We start from the raw sequence: 23,402 nt of genomic DNA on the forward strand, positions 1-23,402 counted from the left end.
CGGAACAGAATATGCAGATTCTATAAACACTAGCCGTTACCCGTGCAAAACGGCAGAGAATTACCGAACCCACAATTCGGCAGTTGCAAAGAAATTGGTCTAAAAAACACATTTTTCTTACATGTTTGCTGTTTATTATAGCTTAATGGATAAAGTGGAATTAAAAGATGCCTAAGCTCAAATAGCGCTAGTACTGGACTTGCGGTTTAGGAGTAGATAGTGGCTTAGTGCTATTATAATATAAACACATATACAGTTATATTAACATTAAACATTAAAACTTATATATCGCCCATTTCTAAAAAAATGTCTTTAATTGTTTTTTTTTGGTGATAATAAGTATATTGTAAAACTTTGAATAGGCCATTTTGTAGTTTTAATATAGTTTTTTAGTTCTGCATATTAAACAAATTAATGATTTTCATTTATAAAAAAAAAAAATTAATGGGTAAAATTTAACCAGTCTTCCAGTTCTATTTCTTTTTCTTTCAATATCTATTGTTTTTCAGGTACATAATTTTTAATTCAACGTTTCTTATTTTACTTTGTATTTGAAGGATTACCAATAGTAACTTAATTAATCACTGTCCTATCAGATAGGAGCTTTTTCTACTCGTCTCGAATGATGAACTGGGTTCCTTAAAGTGTTCACGTAAAACCACTGGACCTACGCTTTATAGAATTATCCAGAAAGACTTGTTCCGCCACCAGAACTAGGAGCAACCTTGAACCCATGCTGATATTCTTGGCTACATTTCTTTCAATAATTATAATAATAGAGCTTTGTTGTGCTGCCTTGGTTACCTATGCCATTAATCTATGGCTATATTTTTATTGCAAGAGATAAACATGTATTGTCAATCGCTGGTCTACATAAACAGATGGCATCTTCTTTCTGAATACAAATAACTTATTTTATGCATAAAATATATTCAATAGAATTTTCTAGTGTATAAACAAATATTATAATTATGTATGTACTATATAATTTTCATAGTAAAAATTGCCAGAAATAATAATAAGTATACAGTTTGTGAAAGTGATAAAACTAAAGATTTAAACTTCGTCCCCCTGAAAAAATGTTGAATATGGCATTTTAATTCCACATAATATAGTTTTTCACTTTGACAATAAATTGGATTTGAAACGAATTAGAAAAGAAACTAGCCATTTGGAAGCCCATTGTTTATTTGTTAAATTTAATTTTTTAATTTTGTCTTTTTTATAAGTAAAATCATGATTTTTGTGTATCTTTTTTGGCCCAAAAATTAATACCATTTATTTATTTAAAACATCATTATCTTGATTGCCTTTATTTATAGTAAAAGTACACTTTATTGTATTATTTATATTTTTTTGTTATTATTTAGAATAATGTTGCATTATTTAATTAGTATATCAGTCTTTAAATTCTTCTTAACAAACTGATTAGACATCCCTCATTTTAAAGAGGTAGTGATCATGGCGTCTCACTGCGAATCGTGCGGAGACAGATCAAACGAGGTGAAAGCTGGTGGAGGAATTGAACCTCAAGGAACCGAAATCAGGCTGAATATCACTGACCCGATCGACCTCAATAGAGACGTACTTAAGGTAATGAGTCGCAGAATGTATTCGTGAGTAATAATCCCGCCGGTTCTTTGATCATTTTATCATCGTTCAAACTACTAAGATTGGATTAAGTTTATAGCATTATGTGGGTTTACAAATTCCCAGATTGCAATCAAACTCAATATATTGTTTAATCATGGGCCTATAAATTTGATTTACATTTAATTCATAGCGGTCCATGGTTTCCCATTTTCTGTTTTCAATTTAAATAGTTTATTTAATTTAATTAATTAGGAATTAATTTTATAATAATTTAGCTATAAATATTAAAGTCATTAGAAATGTTATTGATCTAAGGGACCATGTTTGAATTATTCTACTGCAATTATGGCAGTAACTACATTTTGTTTATTTTGTAATAACCTGTTTATGTAATTATTTAGTCTCAATCTTTTTTTTTTGTAATCGTACACGCTGTTTATTGCAGTGACTCCTCATCTATATTGTAACAAACGAAAATGATACGTTATTGCGGTAAAAAATGTAGTTATACTGCAGTAACTGCAGTAGAATAATTCTGACTTGATCCGTAATCACCTTACTGGGACTTGGTGATGGTTATGAAATACAGCATGCGGAAAATGCAAATTAACAAAATGCAAAATGCTCCAATTTATTGAAAGGTTAAATATAAATCAATGATCGGTTGTTTCCTCGATAATAAACTATATAAATGTAAATTTCATATCTCCTTTATCATAAAAGTCAAAAAGTAATTTATAGATTAAAGGATTTTCTTACTGCTTAATTATATACATATTTCTTACATATTTCCATTTTTTCTCTCCAGAATTATTTTTCCTCATAACTTCTCCCTACCCCTCCCCCTCAATTTATGAGAAAGTCACTTAACTGTAATGAAAAAATAAATCTTGTCAAATATTTACTTGAACAGTTGAAAGAGTAAATAAAATATAGTTACTTCAGTAACTGCAGAATAGTTTTGACAAGAAAACCAAGCATGAATGATATATAATTAATTTGTACTACTTTTTTGTTGATCATTAGTCCGAGACGTGCACGTTGAAGATCCCGTCGTTGGAGTTTGAACTTTGCAGCGGTACACTCGGCGGAAAGTTTACAACGTTAGAAGGTCTTCTTACCGATGTCAAAGGTCAGCTAAGTCAGCTCAATACATTCAAGCTTGGTGATAGTTCACAACCGTCGGATAACGTAAAAATGAAAGAATTCTTGGAAAAACTAGATAAGGTATGTTTTGTAGACCAAAATGATACTAAATACTACTTACGTACTATTTAACGCTGTTCCGCCGAATAGTCTTCTGACTTTTCTGCTCTGCTTATTAAAATCAAAATAATATACAGTAGAACCCATATTAAGGGGACACCTTCGGGACCCAATATAGTGCCCCCTTAATGGGGGTTATCCCCTAAATAGGTTTTTGCTTCCTGTGGTCCGTTTTATGGGAAAGTGTCCCCTGAATAGGAAAGTCCCACAAGGAGGGTTGTACTGTATAGGCGTACATATTACAATTGAAAAAGGTGGAAAATTAACAAAGGTGAAAGCATAGATGGTAAGTCCAATAGAGTTTAAAATGTGTCCAAACCATAGAACATTTCCTTCTAGAAAATCAGCCAATCAGATATGCCAGTTTGAAGACACGCCCTTTCTCAGCTATGCACTACTATGTCCATACGTGCAGGAAGTTTGATTGTAATATCGTGTACTTTATTCTAAAACGATCCTCTTGGGCAAAATTCAAATTTTAGTTCTTTCTGAAATTACAATTTTGTAACAATTTTCATTTTGAATTATGGAAATTGGATTTGTTTGAATGGACTGATTGTGTTTCAGAATAATCAATTGTTGCAGGATAAAACCAATAAGTGTACAAATTATGCTTACCAATGTCTGTGTTCACATTTATTTCCAGACATCATGTATCATTCTTGTTAATTGATCATACATAATTAAAGTATTTTTGATGTTAATGTCGCTGTTATTGTATTGTATCAACTTTCAATCTAATCACATTAGTAACCAATACCCTAATCATATTTAATTCTTTGAATTATTTGTGCCTGTAGCTGTTAGCTAATAACTAGTCAACTTTTACCTACTTTTCATGCTTTGCTTTGATTCCTGCTTTAGCAATAAACTCCAAATAATAGCACATTTTGGTTTAATGCAATAAACATATGATTTTAGTTTATTTCCATGTAGAAGTTCATGAGTCGCTGCAGTAATAACCAAAGCAGCTTGTTAAATAATTCCATGAACCGGTTAAAAAGTAAACAGAATGTAGTTACTGCAGTAACCGCAGTAGAATGTTGTTGACATGGTAACTTATTGAGTCGTGTCGTATACCTCATTAATGAGGCATTGAACTGAAGCTGCTAATATCTTAGTCTCTGTTTATTTTGTCTGATAATTTTAATCAAACATTCAGGGCGTCACTAGTCTACTTGGTAAGTGTTAAATAAAACAATCAAATCATAAAGGAAATCAAACTAAATACTAACGCCTTAAGCTCTGTCTACACTATCAAAAGTGTGGCATGCCCAATATATCTCCTTTGTTATTCTACTAGATTATTGCTGGCCAATCAAATGTTTCCATTATCTTGGATGACCCAGCTGGTAACAGCTACCTGCAGGTGAGTCTAAATATTTATGATTAAAAATGTTGTCATTGAGATGGTCACCCCCTACGCTGTACAAAAGATGCACTGGGTGAATTGTGTACACTCCAGTTTTTAAGTCCTTATCCAAAAAGACTTGTTCTACCACCAGAACAATGTTTGAGATGAATATTGAACCTGTGTCGATATTATGACTACAGATTGCACTGTCTAACAAAGGCAATCAAACAACAGGATGCTGACTGAGCTCCAGAGATCAAAGGCTGTGGCTGCGACACGATCAGTCCCCTTAGCAGACACCACAAGCCGTGGAGAATATGTACCTAGTACAGTACTATTGGTAATTGTCACAGCCAGACATGGATCAAAGAACTGTTACAAGTTCCTATCCTGGCAAGGCTCATTGTCCTGTTGTTTTGGTCTAACTATTTGGCAACTCGACTCAACAACAATTAATTTCATTCATTGATTACAGAACCTGTACGCACCTGAGCAAGACCCAGAACTAACGGTAAGAAGATACACCAGGACACATGAACAGATGGAAGAGTTGGGCCTAGACCAGATTAACACAGATAACTATCAAGCAAATGCTGCTAGCATATTATAATGACGAGACATACATTAAACGCTATTGTAATATACATGCTTGTATCTCCCTTTTTGTCTGACCAGTAATAATGATATAATAAGAATCTTGTCAAAATTATTCTACTGCAGTTACTGCAGCAGTAATATAAATACATTTTTTACTGCAGTAACATATGATTTAGTTTGTTTCAATGTACAGTGTGTATGATTACCTAAACAAATCTTGCTAAAAAAGTCATGTAGACCAGTTAAAGAGTAAACAAAATATAGTTACTGCAGTAACTGCATTAAAATAATTCCAAAAACTCTCCAAGTGTCATCTTGTTTGTCCATGTTGTGAGTATTCTTTTACCATGTGAGAAGTACTGAACATGCCATGAATATGCAAATAATGTTACATAGTAATAATTCAGAATTATCAAACTAGTTTGACAACAAAACTGTGATGTATCCAAATATGGTAGTGATGTGCCCAAATATGGTAGTGATGTGCCCAAATATGGTAGTGGTATGATATCACATTTTTTTGTCACATATACTTTGATAGTGTAGACAGAGCTTTAAGATGTACAATTCCCTAGTGTTTATATGTATTAAAGTACAAATTGTGTCAATCTTTTGAATAAAGCTTTTGAAATATAGTCCCAAAGGCATACAGCAAACTGACAGTTTTAGACATTATATTCAAAATACTAAAAAACTGTTTGTAATATAAGTTGTTCACTTATAAACAATTGTAATTACTGTATATGATCATTTCATGCTATCATTTGACATATCACAGCTGATTTTCTTTGTGCTTATCTATCATTTGTACACTATCATTATCATAGGCAAATATATTCCATGATATTATCATATATATTATATTTTTACCCTAAATAGGCTAACCGAAAAAAAGATATATGAGCATAATATTATACCGTAAAACCTCGAAAAGAAGCCCATGGGCTTAAACCTCGAAAAGAAGCCCATCTCGAAAAGAAGCCCCCCCTCTACAGTTTGCAAAAGTACTCTCGAAAAGAAGCCATCTCAAAAAGAAGCCCATCTCGAAAAGAAGCCCACCCAAGAGCACTATAAAAAGAAGAAGCCCATGGGCTTCTTTTCAAGGTTTTACGGTATATTATCATTTTAACCAAAGATCCCCCATTTAAAAATAAAACAATTAAAAGTGTGGTACATGAACTTTGGTGGGAAATAAAGATGTCAGATTAAAGATATTTGAAAAATAAATATATGCCCAGAATACTATAACTGTTTTATTTAATAAATGAATTGAATGAATTATGCCTATGAAGTCGGTTAATAGAGTAATGAATGTATCATGGAGCTATAAAATTATTAAAATTGTATAGCTCCGTGAATGTATTAAAAAACACGTTGGTTTGTTTACAAAAACTTGTAGGTCACCTGACTACTGTAGTAAAAACTAATTAAGCGTGAAAATCACGTGATTACACAACAACAACATAACCTTGAGCTCCACACAGCGAAGAGAAAAAAGGGAGTATGGTAAGTAGTATTGCTAATAAAAATCATTTATATTCGTATAAAAAATGTAATGGGTAAATTTAAAAATACATAACATGTTTATTAGATATGCATGCTGCTTGTCATTATTGTAATTCATATATTAAACATCAATTGTCAAAAACGTATAAATTTGTCCGCCTAAAAACTGTAGTGTGTGTAGGTTACTAGTACTGTAATACTATCTATACTAGACTGCTGGTGATAGATGGGACAGGGAGTTGTTAACTCCCTGGATGGAATGTCGGTCGCATTTATCTTTCTAATTAGTCTCCTCAATCTGGGCCTACTGTTGACCTAGCCTGTCTGCCTAGAGGTAGATCCAGGGCAGCATTATACATTGCGTAATAAATAATAGTTAGTGATAATAGGATAGTGCATTAATCCATTATTAATTATAGCTAGACCTAGTTCTATTTACCATAATAAAGAGCTAAACTAGTTATTTAGTGGCACTCCTCACATTATTATTAGAAGACATTTGTTTTGATCAATTACGAATTTATTTTTCAGGCACCAACCATGAAGGACTGGAGTACAGTTGAAAAACCAAGTGGAGGGTTGTTTGCCAAGGTATGTAGGCTTGCCATTTAAGCGCAGGAATTCACTTTCCATAGTTCATTCAACATTTATTCAGAAACAGTTCAAGAAATAAAAGCCGCATACATTTACAATAACTTAAATGGAAACATTAAATAAGAACTGTATCAGGGATCGGAAAAAGAAGTAAAAGAACTTGTCAAATACCAACCCCTAAAAAACAAAAAGCAACTGCATGACAAATCATTAGCTAACGGTAAATCTATAAATTATAATCCTAAAACAATTCACAAATGTTTTAGATATTTCATTTAACAAATAAAAAATCTAATTACCAGTTTGTTTTATCAACATTCATCCATCAATCAAATTAAATAAAAATTTTGGAAATTCACCATCCCAGACCACCCCCTGACCACTTCCCCTTCCCCCATCCCCACTTCATTTAAAACAGGGTGGTTCATTAGAATTGATGTAACAGTGATAAGGTGTAACATCTTGATGTAACATCTTGTTTCATAGAACACATCGAATTGGGATGATTTCCAACTGCCAGAAGATCGTGTCAAGGAATTCTGGGAGAAGGGATATTTGACGAACGTACCAGTACTTACTTCCGAACAGTGTGACCAGATACTTACAGTCTACCAACAATTAGCGGTTGGTGTTAATTGATTTTGATTAATAGAGTGATGTCATTATTTATATTGATTGTGGTTGTGATAATAGCTTGTTGGTGTTGATACCTTGGTGATGGCTGTGGTGATAGCTTGTTGATGTTGATACCTTGGTGATGGCTGTGGTGATAGCTTGTTGGTGTTGATACCTTGGTGATGGCTGTGGTGATAGCTTGTTGATGTTGATACCTTGGTGATGGCTGTGGTGATAGCTTGTTGGTGTTGATACCTTGGTGATGGCTGTGGTGATAGCTTGTTGGTGTTGATACCTTGGTGATGGCTGTGGTGATAGCTTGTTGATGTTGATACCTTGGTGATGGCTGTGGTGATAGCTTGTTGGTGTTGATACCTTGGTGATGGCTGTGGTGATAGCTTGTTGGTGTTGATACCTTGGTGATGGCTGTGGTGATAGCTTGTTGGTGTTGATACCTTGGTGATGGCTGTGGTGATAGCTTGTTGGTGTTGATACCTTGGTGATGGCTGTGGTGATAGCTTGTTGGTGTTGATACCTTGGTGATGGCTGTGGTGATAGCTTGTTGGTGTTGATACCTTGGTGATGGCTGTGGTGATAGCATGACTGGTCATACGGAGCTTTCAATTTGTGAGAACGGACGAAACCAACTTAGGTCAGGTCAATCGATGCGTTATCGGTCATTGCTAGGAACTAGAAACCATTAAAACTGTGTCGAGGCAGAGCGAGGAAACACCAGTATCCCTGCATGTGCACAATGAATTAACATCTGACATTGTTTGGTTGTTGGTCTCGCAAATTGAATGATATGGTTGTGGTAGTAATGATATTGTAAGTGTCCTTAACAGGGTGTCCCCTGAATAGAGGTACAGCAACTCTCTTAAAAACCCAAAACTCTTCCAAAACCATACTTTTCTTGAAGTCCAAAAGGTCCCAATTTAATTTTTCTGAATACCAGACTTTCCAGAAAACCAGACATACTAGGTCAGCCCACAGGTGTCCGGTATTGGGAGAGTTGAATGTATCCCAAATGAGAGGTTTCACTTATATTTTCTGTAATTAGTAGTTTTGTAATTCAGTATGATTCATTTATGGTATTTGTTTGGTTTTATTTTTTTCATGTCATATTTCCACAAATCATCTTTGCGTTTCAGAAGCAAATGGTAAGTAGTTAATTCACTTTGAAGTTTGAAAAAGTAAAATAAATAATGATAATAATTTGAGTATTTATGAGGCGATATTTACCAAAAAAGTCCTTTAAAAAGATTATGTTTGCTTTTCCAGTGTGCTGCGGTAGTTTGATAAATCTAATATTATATTTGAATTTAGTTAAATTTAACTAAGCAATGCAATTTTAAACATTAAGTCAGAGTGCTACTAGAATTGAACCCATGCCTCCTGGTTTTAAAAACCACCACCACCTATCAAGTCTTCATGTAGTCACATGTAGTTTTTATATCAATGTAGTTCACCCATTATTTACAAGATCTTCTCCTACAACATGACATAACAATGTAATCAATTTTATTACATCTTTCAATATTTCAATCTTCTAATGGCATATTAATTCCGAAACTTTATCGTTTAGAATTTATGACTTCCATTTATTTCTATTATATAGGATACAGTTAATTAAGACTATCTCTTGATTGCCTAAGTTCAACTAAAGATGAAGATATTAATCATTAATAATGGTTATTTTTCGTTATTCAGGATGAAAGTGATCAGTTTCCTGGGTACGACCTACTTTATGAATTCCATAGTAACCAAAGCGGTGACCCCGACAATGTCCTCATGCATTGCCTGGGTCATTGGAGGATCAACCAGCTCTTCCATGATTTAGTATTCCTCCCTAATATTGCTGTACGTATGTTTAAACAATTTAATCTTTTATTGTATCGTTCCTGGATTTTATTTCATTTGCAAATTTAGAAAGAATAATATTATGGTAATCTAGAAAAATAAATTCATAAAATGGACAGTTTCTTACATTATATTCTATATATACAGAAAAAATAAAAAGATAACTTTTTAAATTGACACATAATACTGGTTGGTAGACGTCAAGACATTTTAAGATATGTGTATTATTTATCTTAAATTCCAGGTTCCAAGCTCTAAACTTCTGAATCCAACGGAAGATAGGTCCGTCCGGCTGTGGCATGATCAGCTCTTTGCAAAGCCACCTCACCATGGTGGCGTGGTAGCATGGTAGGTCATTTAGTGGAGCGTGGTTTCCACATAGTGATACAATGCAACCTAAGAAAAATGCCCTTCCAATAATTGTGTTTGCCTCTGCCTGCATGAAATCAAACCTCATTGGTTGCGCGTCAGTCAGTTGCCGTAGACTTTGATATGTTTCACCCTGCGTACTTGGCTACGTGCTGTACTCTGTTTCTCCTCTGTTCTTGTCTTGCGTTGTTCCATAGAAATGTTTACAGCGCGTCGTCGGTTTCCCACTTGTGATTATACAATACAGCACTTTGCGTCGATGCGTTGTTGCGTTACATCCTAGTGGGAACTACAACTTAGATAATACTTTTCAGTGGTAGATATCTCATTTACACACTAGACTAGATAATTAAAGGACTAGATATTTATGTATTACTGCCTAGATTCATCACCCTCAAAATGTACATACACAGAACTACGTGGGTTTGAAGGTTCTAGAAATACTTGTATAAATATTTATTAGAGAATTGTCTAGACAATTGTATAGTGGGATAATGACTCATATATCATACAATAATTGTAATTGATTATTTCAAGAACATATTTCTACATACTACATCAACCCCATTAAAACGGCAAGGATATAGATGAAAGAAATATTGAAATAAGTTACGAGTATTGGATGCGAATCCAGGATTTTTTAGATTTCATTTTAGATCACAATATGGGGGGTTAGAAGGTGGGGGAACACATCCCTGAATCAGCCCCATTTTTTATTTAAATGTTGCTAATAGTCTACATCAGTTATAAGATATCCTCGTTGAAATTGGTATGTACTTGAAAACTGGATAACTGCATTAGAAAAATTGTTCAAAGGTCTATTCTGAATAAATATAGTTAAAGTTAGGTTTGGGTACTGTACGTCATGCGAAATAAAGTTTAATTTTTCCAGATTTTTTTTTCTTTATTTATTTTTGGAAAACTAACTTGGATTTAATACTTGTATTACAAATATCTGTAGTAGTTTTTGATAATTAAATTGCTGTTAATTTCTGTTTGTAGGCATCAAGACTATTCCTATTGGACAAGAACAAAACCCATGATGCACCTGACAGTACACATAGCCTTGGATGAACAGACTCTTGACAACGGTGCTTTACACTACGTTCCTGGTTCTCACAAGTCGGTTTCATTTTACTGTATTCTCTGTCTACACTATCAAACTAGTTTGACAAAAAAAGTGTGATGTGCCCAAATATGGACACATCACATCCTCTCTTCAGAAGGGTAAAACATTGGATTGCTTTGATATTACAAGCTCACTAGCTAAACTCAGGGCATCAGTACTTAATGGGCCCAGAACATGCAACTAGTTCACATAGCCACTGTCACACACAGACAGTTATCATAACTCATCATGAGGGCCTCTTGATTGTCAGCATACGCTGTTTAGGGTCACCCTCTATAAATAAGGTTAAATAAAAACTAAACTACCCAACGTTTGAGTGCCCCTTAGGAGTGACCTCTGCCCCCTGCATTATGCCAGAGTATTATAGTTTTTCTTTTCTTTTTTTAAGGTGGCGTAAAGATGGTGAACCGCTACCTATTACCGATCTCAACTTTAAAGATATGGAGTCTATTCAAGTAAGGCTTTTAGAACTTATTTTATATTAGTAGGGATCTTGCGATTTGTGTCATTGGTATCCGGCATTACTGTTACTGAAATCATGTGACAAACACATTCCAATGTCTGCATGCCTCAATAACCATGACGTAACCAGTTCCTAGATATGTCGTCATCAAATGTGTTTTTCATCTGTTAATACAACTTTATATATACTTTTCATGTTTTAAGACTGTGTTAACAGAGGAGGAAAAAGCTTTGTTTAAACCGGTACCATCGCTCCTTAAGAAGGGTGAAGCAAGTTTCCATCACCCTCTTATGGTTCACGGTTCCTATGGCAACAGGTAAAGGAAGTCTTTTCATCACCCATTCATTATTATATTTGAATTTAGTAAATATAATTTAATTTTATTTGTAATAATAAAAATGATTTATTAATTCATATTGCCTAAATTTGATAGAATATATCTTCAAATAACTCCATAAGATGTATAAATAAAGTAAATATTTTTCTGTTTTAACCGATTCCTACTTTGTTTTTATAAAATGTAGATCAGAGTTTCCTAGGCGTGCTTGTGTTGTCAACTACGTCGCTGATGGCGTTATTTCGGACTCTAATGATCCTATTCTTCAGAAAACACCTGTCGTGCCAAAGGTAGGACTAACAGACAACTTGATGGACTGACAACTGGAAGGACTGATGATCAACTGCTGACTGCAACATAATGTTTATAAATTTATAAAATTAATATCAATCAATTTTATCAAAATATTTGTCAACTAAAAATGTCTTTTTTCTTTCAGGGTGAGAAGCTATCGGGCCAGTTCTACCCATTAGTCTATGATCCATTATGGGCTACCGCAAAATAATTTGTTGCCAAGGCGATAGATAACATTCCAAAAGTGCATGATGTACAGTTATTTAACAAAATTAAAATTAAAAATATCTAATAAAAATAGTATAGTATAAATGACTGATCTTGATCTTTATTTATCATTTTTGTTAAAAATGAACAGTACTTGTTTTAAGTATAGGTACAATTCAAAAGAATAATTAGTATGGTGGTGGGGTCAACAGGGTCAACAAGTAGAGAAACTCATATAACACATTTTTATTCAGGCCACTGAATCGATACATACTGCTCTCATCGGCAGATTACAACTGAAAATCACAATTAATTTATTTTTTTTTTTTTTAATTTTATTTCATCATCACCCTACAGTGACTAAACGTCACCATCATTAACAGGGTTGAAAGTTATAAAATATAATATAATATATACAAGCAAAAATCAACAGATAACAAGACAACATTTAAATATTACTGACATTAGACAAAACCTTGTGACGGAAACAAGCAAGTGAATAAAAAAAAATGTCAACAGATCCATCAACTTTACATAGTGATTGGTATAACTTAGGCAGTGGTATAACTTTAACAGAAATAATACTGTGTAGTAGTGTGTCAATGGAGTTAATAAAAAAAACTTTGAGTGCCTTTATTCCGAGTAAAATAATCTAATATACCGATAGTGATCATTAATTTTATTAAGTATCATTTATTTATTAATAAGTGTATGCATGGAGACTGATATCTAACAATTGAAAAGGCAGCAGACAAAGTGTCAATAGCAGAATGACAATTTTCCTAGTACACTTTAAACGAAGCCTGGACAATTGAGACACAGTGTCAATAGCAGAATGACAATTTTCCTAGTACACTTTAAACGAAGCCTGGACAATTGAGACACAGTGTCAATAATAAATAACGTACAATTGTTATATTGGAAGTGCTGGCTTGAATGTGCCGCAACAAGGAATAAATAAACGGATGTGTACCCAACAGATAATGCTATGATTTTTTCCTTTTTTTGAAACTGGAACAATTGAGTATTCCTCATAAATTACAATATATTCAGCAGATTGTATTCATAAGATTACTTATAATTATTGTTGGACCAGGTACTTCTGTATTTAAGATTTGTAAACATTTTATTTTGGATGATTTTAATTTCTGTATTATTCATTCATTACATGGTTAATTTGGGTGCTTTTCTTCTTGTTTTAAAAATAAAGATTATTATTGTATATAATATCCATAATAAACAATTTTATCCAATAAATACATATTGTAATAAATGTAATATTATTTAAACGGTGGTTAATTTTGGTTTATAAAGTTGTCGTTTATAAAAATCAAATGCATGTCAAACGCGTTTTTATAAATTTGAAACGCGTTCGTTACGACGCACACTAATAATACCAATACAGTAGTTGTTTGCTGCCACCATTAAACATAAAACGCACATGGAGCTCCAATATGAATATGATAGTCTGCTCTGAAAGAAAGAATTAGGCCTAGTAAAAATAACTAATTAATTAACATATTTGACTTAGTCTAAGATAGAGATAGAATAATATGGTCTAGTAACCTAGGGCTAGCTCTAGCTAGGCCGCCTAATCTAGGCCTAGCTAGATTAGATTAAGGCCCCTACTATATAACTTATAAAAGCCTCTCTCTTTCTAGAGAGAGGGCCTAGAGCTAGCTAGTACTGTAGTATGTAATGACTAGTGAGGCTTCTTTTAGCCATGGCTTACCACCACCAGGCTATGTATACTAGGCCTAGCTAAATGAGTACTAGTACAGTAGTAGTAGGCTTATAGTCTAGGCTTAACCTAGATAGAGCAGAGAGGGGAATCCCAGAGAGGCTAATAGACAAGAAGAAGGCAATTTAAAAAATAAAAGTAATAAAAAATATTAATTTTCAAAAGCGTCATCTGTTTTTTAATAAGAAAAGTGGGCTAGGCCTATAGTAGTATACTGTAATTAAATAATCTTTGTTTGATATTTACAGTTGGTAGACATAGTCATGTTGCTGATGTCACTTGCATTGCGAAGGTCGTCCGTGCCAGCATTATTCATCCTCGGAAACAAATCGCTACAAAGTTTTACAAAACTTGAATATTACACATCAACTTCACAGTGTACACTCACCCCCTATTTTCCATTACAAAATTCACTGACGTTGTTGGATAAATACAATCCCAAGGTTAAAGTTCAATATAGGTTGGCACACTACAATCCTTCGAACTTGATACTTCACTTAAAAAATGATGAAGACGCCAAACAGTTTTGCACGACACTTTGGAACGAGATTCACGCACAAGTTTCGCCACAAAACAATGTAGGCGAAAAGGCGTCTGAAAACTTAGAAAAACTTGTTCAACTTTTTAATGATATTAGTTGTGATACACGTAATATATTTGGGTTTGTTTCTACAAATCCCAGAATTGTTAACTGCAGCTGGGTTAAAATTAACGATGTTGTCGTGTTTTTGGATAACCTTGGATTAGGTGGAAACCGTGTACTCCTTGTTCTTAACAATCGCAATATTTGGACAATTGATGTCGCAAGACTTTCTGATAGATCTAGTTTTCTGCGTCGTGTTGGAATACTTGAAGGGAATCTGCAGAGATTGGTGACAAAATGTCCGCAAGTTTTGACTTTAAAAAAGGGAAAATTGAACACGGTTTTGAATTTATTGAAAGATAGCCATTTCACAAGGGAACAGATTACCACAATCATTAATGATTCGCCAAGAATATTTGAGACAAATTTAAAGGAGACGGGTAGGTTTACTAGCGCTATTCTTCAGCCACGCTACTTCTTTCGATCAACCAAAAATACTTGACATGCTGCTCAATAAAAATTACAGAAAAATTATATAGTTTTCAAAATGCTTTATACCTTTTTTATGATTTTTTTTTCTCTTTAGAATATCTCTTTCAATATGTCTACTTTCGAATGGGTCTAACAGATCTCAAGCAAATGGTGCAAGCGAAGTTGTTCACTTATTCTGTAGAGCATGTCAGGCAGCGGCATTTATTTTTGTTACGCCTCGGACTCTACGAGACGCCAAACATTCGGTCGAAGACTTCATCTGTCAACCCCAAACTGCACATTATAATTGATACTTCGCCGAGTCGTTTTTGTAAGATGTTTAAAGTGACAAGTGACGAGTTTACAATGTTTTGTCAAGAATTGATAAATGAGGATAGTGATTATTCTTCTGATGATTCTACTGATTCTGACAGTGATTTTGATGTTGATGAATATGAAAGTGATAATAACAATTTGTATAAAAGATAATGATGATGTCATCAGCTGTAAGTTTTTGATTGGTAGAAAGTTTGAAGATGGATCAGACAATTTTCTTCACTCTGGAGGCATAATATAAAATAAAATAAAATAATATATCATTTTACAGAAATAAATCATGTGTTATAAAGTACATCGTACAGCTCTAAAATGTTTAATTGAATAAATAATTACTATTACACAATGTATTTAATTTTAAGGCGGTAAAAACAACCGAAAACTTAAATGATAACCAGTATAACGTGTTTGCCGCCCTCTTTATTGCTATGAGCACATTGTTAAAAATAGATGTGATGTAATGTTTACTTTCCAAAGGTGAGGAGCTGAATGATACACAGCACCAAAACAGTTTTTCAAGCAAAAGTAAGTTTATATATGCAATAATAGTTTAAAAACATGTAAAATAAATTAAATTTGCTAGGCCTCCCTCTGCTCTACAAAATACTAGTAGGCTACTCCTGTAGTAGTAGGGATTAAGCAAGCCTCGAGGCCATTTAGGAATAGTAGTACGTAGTAGCTAGCTAGGCCTAACCATTACCCATTATACTAATGCCGCTGTGACGGTCCCTCCCTGGGGATTCGAATATTAGTGAGCTGGTGGATTAAGGTTTTGGCGTACTTTATTTTTTTTCATTATTTATTTGAACTATATTTAATGAGGGTGCTCATCCAGCATAAGCTGATCATTAGGGACCCTCAAACAATACAAACAGTAAATACAAAATAAACTATAAAAATACAAAAAATAACTATATTTACTGTACAGTATGTCATTTTGTAGGACATTGTACTTTTGCAGTTGATTGAATTAAATGTATTCTTTCAGTGTTATGAATTATTTTCAATGTTAGAAAGATGGAGAAATCAATGTCACTAGTGGCAGCCATCAACGATAAGTATAGCATCAGCGATGAAGACTTGACAACGAATATTAAATTTGGAGACACAGACAATAGTAAAGCAAAAGGTATGTGAACACAAGTGAGTTGACCAATGGCAAGCAACGGTTTGAATAATACATAGCTTGTGATTGGTCAAAACACTTAAGTTGTGCTTGCATCCTAGTAGAAACCAAGCTTAAGTATTAATATATCATTTTTATATATTTGTTTCTAATGTACATTGATTAATAACATAAATATGAATACAAGGAGTTATCTGCTAAGTGCGGATAACTTATAATAAACAAAAAAATATCTTTTAAAATTGATTATGTGTATATTTATTTACTTCCTAGCTTATTTTAGCCAAATACCTGAGAGTGTTACTTTACAACACTATGGGATTGATTCCATTGGTCAGTCAGAGGAATTAAGAAAACTATGCCAGAATGTGCGGACGTTGGACGTGGCTGGAAACAAGTTTACAAACTGGAATGAAGTATATATACATTTTCTCAATGCTATACACAAGCAACAAAACTTATTTGTAGCTCCATTATCATAATATACTATAACACAACAGTTTATACTAGTTTTTTGTTAGAAACAAGGTTTAAATGGTTGATTTTTTTTTAAGGTTCTACTAATATTCCAGTGTTTACCAAGACTTGAGTTTCTCAACATTAGCCAGAACTTACTGTCAGGGAAATTACCAGATCTTGGTGATGTCATAGCTAGTAACTTAAAAACACTAATATTGAATAATATTGATGCAACATGGAAAGATATATCACAACTACAGAAATGTCTTCCTTTGTAAGTGTTCCTTTTTAAACAAATTTAAAATGTTGGTTTAACTTTGCAATTGCAGGGCTGTAGCCACCAGTGTGGTTGGTTTCAACCTGGCCACTTTTTCACATAGGCCTTTGACAACCCAGTGGCTTGAACAGAGATTTGTTCCCATTTCTTGCGAAAACCGCACCACTTTATTTATTGTGGCTACATCCGGCCTGAATTGAAAGATGCTTTTGAGTTTAAGAATAAATGCATTTGTAACATCTTTCTCAAAATAATGAATTTTTCTTTTTCTACCGATAGGTTAGAAGAACTTCATTTTAGTCTAACAGACAAGAGCAACATCAGTCCAGGTGCCAGCCAGTGGCCTTCATTGAAATGTCTCCACTGCAGCAGTAGCGGGCTCTCCACTTGGCAAGATCTACATGCCCTAAGCCAAATGATGCCAAACTTACAGAGCCTAACAATTGTTGAGAATCCTATATTCAGTTTTGGCGACAAACCAGAGATGCTTTTGCAAGAACTGAAGTGGCTGAATATGAGTAAAACAGGTTTAAATAATTGGAACGAGCTTGAAAAACTTAGAAAACTACCAAAGCTGTGCGACTTAAGAATTAAGGGGATTCCTCTGATGGAAGGTCTTCCAGAAAGTCACAGAAGACAACACACTGTAGCAAGACTACCGATGATCAAGACTTTGAATGGCAGCTCTGTTTCCAAGACCGAACGGGAAGCAGCCGAGAGAGCTTTTCTGCGGTTTTATTTACCGAGGGAAGATAAACCTGCAAGGTTGGTTGCTGTGGTTATTCATGGTGGTGGTGGTGGTAGTAGGCTGTGATAGTTGAGTTAGTTATTGCTTGGTGGCTGGTTAGAATGTGCAATTTCCAATGGGTTGTAGAATTTGATTTTCATTTTAAAAGCAGATATTTACTTGAACTTTTATTTATTTATTTTTTTCCAGATTTGCTGAGTTGCATGAGGTTCATAAAGATATTAAACCGTTGGTGGACGTGGACTTATCTCCTAAAAACACTGTCACATGCATGGTGAGTTGTGTCTTAAATTTTACTTATATTTTCTATACCATCTTCTATCTAAGTATTAATCGCACAAAACTAAGTAAATGGAAAGTAAGCCTGACATTAGGTCATGATTGAACCCCGGACCTTGGGATTGGAAGGCACCAAGCTACAGCACCATTACATTTACTGTATACAATTACTTTATTTAGATAACATTTGAAGGAAGAAAAGAAATGAGAAAGATAAATGTTAAGATGACCGTTGGAGAGTTAAAGAAATCGCTGACAGAATTTGTTGGCTTACCATTGAATGAATTCAGAATACTACATAACGATCCTGTAATTGCACACGCCGCAACTCCTGTCATCAACCCAAAGAAGTTCTTGTACTCTTTTGTTCATGATGGTGATGAGTTCATTTGTGAAAAGTCATTGTTGAAAAGTAGTATGTATCTTCTTCTTACTATTTAATTCATTTAAAGATGTATTGTCACAAAAAAACATAAAAAATGAAGATTAATTCAATCAGATTATTTGTAGTTCTAATAAAGTTAATCACAATAAAAAAAAAATGTTTTCACTTATAAAATGACAAAATAAATGGTCACTGGCAGCCAATTTGACTATTGTTTTGCTTTAAATTATAGTTTTTTTCAGGAAAATACACTTTTTTTTTCGATCCAATATTTGGTCAATGTGGCTTACTATTATGTGACATTAAAATGGCATATTCAACAGAAAATGTTTAAAGAATTATTTTTTCATAGAGACAATACATCTTTAAATACTCACAAACAACAAATGAAAATAAACACCCTCCTTCTATTAGATCCTTTCTACAATATAGGGAGCTTTCGATTTTGGAACACAAAGAAATGTGTTCAACCTTGATCCTGTTATCACAGCTCAGACATGTGCATTTGAATATTTTTTATGGTGTACAGTTAGGTCAAAGATTGGCAGAAAAAAAATCTGAAATTGGTCTTGCAGAGCTTGATGACAAGTTAAACAAATATCTTAAATTAATGTACATTATCATAAATCCTGGGACATAAGTTGTCGCAAATCAAGAGCTCCCTCTATTGTAAGTTCTGACTAACTAACTAATTTCACCAATAAAGTGTTGCACCGCACTAGTTTGTATAGGCTTCCATCCATGTTATTGTTTTAATAGATACAAACTAATTTCATTTATACCCCTTTTACACTATCATCGTAACAGCGGTGTAACCCCGCAGTTGTTAGTACACTGGGCCGTTAAACGCCGGTGTTGTGGCTTTTATTGACTGGTGTAAATGGGAAAATCCAACCACCCCGGTGTGCTTTCCCCGGGGTGAAACGAAGCTGAATGTTTTCCGGTGTACCTTCTCCGGTGTAGTCAAATCTACACCGGAGACACGAAGTGTAAACGGTTTTTGTTGTTCAACACTGAGGTCATTGACGTGAAAATGTAACATGTTGTCACAGAAATACAATATATTATGCAAACAAAATAGGTTTTTTGCTCAAAATACCTTTTTTTGCTTAAAATAATAATTGTACGATATATTGTGCTGTTCGTTATTTTCTTTTAAAGGCACAAAAACATTTGTGATATTTCTTTTCTGCTGAAAATATTGAAATTGTTTGTGTGCATTCTACCTTACCAGAAAGCTTAAAATAATGTAATATTGGTGTAACTCTACCCTGGCTGATTCTATGTAGGCCTAATTATTGAAAAAGGGAAAAAAAATATACTGACGTCTCAATGGATGAAAATGATACCTTTTTGAGGAACTGAAAACGTACCATACAATAATTAATTTTCCTTCATTGATACATTGTTATGCTAATTAACAAATACATTTTTTATTTTAAATACCTACCGTACCTACCCTATTTTTACGCCAACCTAACAATTTAAAGCCTATTTAATGTATGTACAGTCTACAAGGCGGAAATGCAGTCATTTTAAAAAGAAAAATAATTGTTAATGTTTAATGTTTAAAATAATAAATGATAATCTTATTAGCCACAAAGAAAATTTAACACTGGACTACATTCAAAATTAAATAAATTGTGTGTAAATTCGGATTATTATGTTTTGATATGAGATTTGTCGAAGTTTTCCAGTTTAAACCATAGTCAGTTAAGTTCCACATGTGCGCTCGTAATGGTGATTTGATTGACAGCACCGGGGTGATCGATATACTGTAAATGGGCGCAACTCGAGTTCATCTCGCACTTTTTTTGGCTAGTGTAAATGAAAATTGCCTCCGAGTTCAACTCATGTTCCTCTCTCAGTAGATAGTGTAAAAAGGGTATTAGATACTGCTAGGCCACCAAGGTTTAAATCAAGAAACCTACGAAATTGATGAATTAAAGTGATTTAAGTACTGTAGCTTAGTTTTTTGGTGGATGAGTTATGTAGCCTAAAAAAAGTATTTTCTTGATTGTTTCTCTCTTGAAAAATAATAATCTTAATCTCGATCACCTTTTTTTTTTATGCAGAACAATATTGGAGAGAAAAGGCTAAAAAGGAGAAAAACAAATGAGAAGTGGTTGCATGGAATGTGCAGGTGGGCGGGGCACAGGTGGGCAGGGAGACGCACTTTCGGAGTCTTTCACAGAACTGATATTTTCTTCCACTTTTTCTTAACTTGACTTCTTAACACTGTTGTTTGGTCTCTCTAATATTCAACATACTCTACATTGTCTTGTGTATTTCATGTTTTTCTTGTCACGTAATGTGATTGCTACTTATCGCTTTAGAAATAAACTTTTCTATTGACACTTTTTGATTATTATTATGTAAAATTTTATTTTGAAACCAGTTGCATTAAATACAAATTTGCATAATCCAGGTGACTGCAATATAATACAAAATATGTAAATATGAAATTTACAATGTTGTTATATAGTAATTTGTACAAAGATTAAATGAAATATTTTATGATTATTAACAATATAAATTGATACAGATTATTATATGTTGTAGTTTGTTCATACTATGAAATATTTTATTAGAGTAAAGTCTAGTTATTGATATTTTGAAGATATAATGTACAAATAATTTCAGACATGACATGAGTTATAAACCAAAATTGATAGATTTTATATTTTTACGAACGAAAATAATTTACTGCAGTATGCGTATTCATATATTACAAAGTTTATTTGTATACAAATCACAAAAAATGAATATTAATATACAAATAATGAATGTTTATTAGTTGGATGGTGGCGAATATTTTATAAGCTGAAAGACAGCTGCCGCCATGTTAAATACATAGCAGTCTCTTTCAACAAATCTACACTATTGTAAATATAAAATGGAAAAATCAGTTTAAAAAATACAGTATAGCTCATTTACTGCTATGACTACAGTACTGAGGTCATTCAAATGTGGACCTTATTTGGTACCCGTTTAAGGTCATATACCTGAATATAAGTATGTTGTTTAGCTCCAAATAGGAGCCTACTTTGGAATTGATTGTTCCTTATTTTACAGGTAATTCGATATCTAATGTTTCTAGCCATGTTCACAGTAGGAATTGAACAGTTCTGATGACCCGTCGATTGGTCAAGTTGTTGCGCGTAGCGTCCCACGTGACGTACGTCAACCAGGGTTGTGTGTTGCCGAGCCGGGGAATTTACTTTTTTACGCAAATCTAGATATTACTTTATCCACGCATCGCTGGGCAGACATTAGTATGCGCATAACGCTGGCGCGTCCGAGGCATACGAGCGTCGACACTACTATGAAAGCGTTGGCCAGGAGTATTATACATCCAAGGAGGTTCTTCTCTGGTATTATATCACCAAATCCAACAGTGGCAAGAGACATGAACGAGTAGTAAATTGAATCGATGTAAGACCAGTCTTCAAGAGCGAAGATCAGAGCTGAGAAAACCAAGAAAAATGTTACAGAGAAAATGAAAATCACCAAGAATGGAATTGATTCCTCGTGATTCTCGATTTTAATGTCAGCCACTTGTGAAGCGTCATCCTCAGTTGCAGCATCATCTTCAGGTGTTGGGGTTCCTAGATTGTCATCTGCAGACAAATTATCGTCATCGAAGTTTTGTCTTTCATAACCAGAACCGGATCTCTTGGATTTGCGAATACGATTATAAAATGAAGTTAGCTGATTGGCCAGGAATGACCCGATGTTGACGAGAAATGTCACTAGAAGAATAATTCCAAAGAAAGCGTAAACGACGCTCAACAATTTGCCAGCATTCGTCGTCGGAACAATGCTTCCATACCCTAAACAACAAGAGAAAGTATGTTGTCAATTGTTATTGATTTTCCTTGCAACATTAATGTATGGTAACCCCCGTTCCCATTCCCATCATCAGGATCTAAACAGTGAGATAAAATGGAACAGCATTGTCAAAGACTGGTGTTAATGAATAGGTCTTGTTATCTTATAGGTCACAGCTATCAAACTCAAAGTCTGCAGTAGCAAACCCTATTTGGCGAACTCGAGCAAATATGTTTGCAAACACAAGTTTGCTAGTGTAGATCAGTTCTGAAAATTCGACAAACTATAGAAAACAAGTTTATAGAAATCTACACCAGAAAACCTTCGTTTGCAAACTTCGAGTTTGCCAAGGGGAAAAATGGTAATATGTGTGTTGTGTTACATGGAGAAAATAGTTCCTAACTTATTTCTCCATGGTGTGACTGTAAGTCTGACTTAACTGTACCCCACCACCATACCATCATGTTTGTTTGCTTACCGATTGTTGTTACCAGCTTAAAGCAATAAAACAAGCTCATATCGTAAGTCCACTGATTCCAGTACTCGTCATAGTAGTCTTCGTCTGATTCGTACGAGTCGACCAGCTTCGTATAGTCTGCCTTCGTTACGTTCGGGTAGTCACTCCCTAGCTTCATCAAACTGTCAATGAACATTTCCCGCGTCATCTTGTTATCTGCAACCGTCGATTTTATATCGTTTGGTTCCCGTCCCTCGATAGCACCGAAGATCGCTGCACCCACACACAGGTACACCATGAACAGTAGAAACAGACAACTATTTTTAACGATTGCTCTAATAAATTGAAAACGTTTTTGTGCACCGGTGGTCGAAACAACGCTAACTGCCATTATTGCATTCTCTGTATGTACGGTGTGTATCTTATTTCAACAGACTCGTACTAGGAACACAAAAGAAAATAAACAATCGTTTTTAATAACAATGATGAATTGGTCGACTTGCCAGTGGCAGTTCGTGAATCAAT

The 23,402-nt window shown here is 34.0% G+C and overlaps 4 protein-coding genes across 6 annotated transcripts in view; 3 read left to right on the top strand and 1 right to left on the bottom strand.

Annotated features, from left to right (window-relative positions):
* LOC144850208 (zinc finger protein ZPR1-like) overlaps window positions 1–5,112 on the top strand; it is a 13,348-nt gene extending 8,236 nt beyond the window's left edge. Inside the window, exons 8-11 of the mRNA XM_078707441.1 lie at window positions 1,433–1,593; window positions 2,620–2,820; window positions 4,163–4,228; window positions 4,689–5,112. Of these exons, the coding sequence (XP_078563567.1) occupies window positions 1,433–1,593; window positions 2,620–2,820; window positions 4,163–4,228; window positions 4,689–4,823 (563 nt within the window). The 3' untranslated portion in view covers window positions 4,824–5,112. The remainder of the gene's footprint in view (window positions 1–1,432; window positions 1,594–2,619; window positions 2,821–4,162; window positions 4,229–4,688) is intronic.
* LOC144850212 (TWiK family of potassium channels protein 7-like) overlaps window positions 1–23,399 on the bottom strand; it is a 49,602-nt gene extending 26,203 nt beyond the window's left edge. Inside the window, exons 1-2 of one of the 2 annotated variants that reach the window (XR_013614056.1) lie at window positions 22,899–23,399; window positions 21,763–22,422 (exon numbers count right to left, since the gene is read on the bottom strand). Coding sequence is in view for 1 of the 2 variants with exons in the window: in XM_078707446.1 (XP_078563572.1) it covers window positions 21,815–22,422; window positions 22,899–23,268 (978 nt within the window). In the remaining variant the exon portion in view is untranslated. Of the gene's footprint in view, window positions 1–21,309; window positions 22,423–22,898 lie in introns of those variants that run through there. The other variant, XM_078707446.1, reaches the window with a different exon arrangement.
* LOC144850214 (putative alpha-ketoglutarate-dependent hypophosphite dioxygenase) lies at window positions 6,264–13,378 on the top strand. Of its 2 annotated transcripts, none has more exons than XR_013614057.1 (10): window positions 6,264–6,316; window positions 6,848–6,907; window positions 7,397–7,534; window positions 9,236–9,385; window positions 9,630–9,733; window positions 10,757–10,876; window positions 11,272–11,338; window positions 11,550–11,662; window positions 11,876–11,973; window positions 12,123–12,165. XR_013614057.1 is itself a non-coding variant. In XM_078707449.1 (10 exons), exons 1-10 carry the CDS (start codon window positions 6,314–6,316, stop codon window positions 12,186–12,188), a joined length of 924 nt encoding a protein of 307 aa, XP_078563575.1. In that variant the 5' UTR covers window positions 6,264–6,313; the 3' UTR covers window positions 12,189–13,378. The 2 variants fall into 2 exon arrangements, 1 of the variants encoding a protein (XP_078563575.1); XM_078707449.1 differs by having other exon boundaries at window positions 11,871–11,973; window positions 12,123–13,378.
* Window positions 15,468–21,187, top strand: LOC144850209 (tubulin-specific chaperone cofactor E-like protein). Its single transcript, XM_078707442.1, has 8 exons — window positions 15,468–15,840; window positions 16,333–16,444; window positions 16,715–16,857; window positions 16,996–17,174; window positions 17,457–17,942; window positions 18,115–18,199; window positions 18,385–18,619; window positions 20,665–21,187. The coding sequence occupies exons 1-8, from the start codon at window positions 15,805–15,807 to the stop codon at window positions 20,706–20,708; spliced, it is 1,320 nt and encodes a 439-aa protein (XP_078563568.1). The 5' UTR covers window positions 15,468–15,804; the 3' UTR covers window positions 20,709–21,187.
* Window positions 23,400–23,402: the final 3 nt, after the last annotated feature.

Source organism: Antedon bifida, chromosome 8, assembly GCF_963402885.1.
Source record: "Antedon bifida chromosome 8, ecAntBifi1.1, whole genome shotgun sequence".
NCBI classification, from domain to species: Eukaryota; Metazoa; Echinodermata; class Crinoidea; order Comatulida; family Antedonidae; genus Antedon; species Antedon bifida.

What these genes read in the sequence shown, in the direction of transcription:
- LOC144850209 (XM_078707442.1), top strand. Translation starts at nt 15,805, where the DNA reads ATGATACACAGCACCAAAACAGTTTTTCAAGCAAAA. An exon ending in AGACAATAGTAAAGCAAAAG is followed by an intron (nt 16,445 to 16,714) that starts GTATGTGAACAC and finishes TTTACTTCCTAG; the next exon opens with CTTATTTTAGCCAAATACCT. An exon ending in AGGGAAGATAAACCTGCAAG is followed by an intron (nt 17,943 to 18,114) that starts GTTGGTTGCTGT and finishes ATTTTTTTCCAG; the next exon opens with ATTTGCTGAGTTGCATGAGG.
- LOC144850214 (XM_078707449.1), top strand. An exon ending in GTGGAGGGTTGTTTGCCAAG is followed by an intron (nt 6,908 to 7,396) that starts GTATGTAGGCTT and finishes CTTGTTTCATAG; the next exon opens with AACACATCGAATTGGGATGA. An exon ending in CAGTCTACCAACAATTAGCG is followed by an intron (nt 7,535 to 9,235) that starts GTTGGTGTTAAT and finishes TTCGTTATTCAG; the next exon opens with GATGAAAGTGATCAGTTTCC.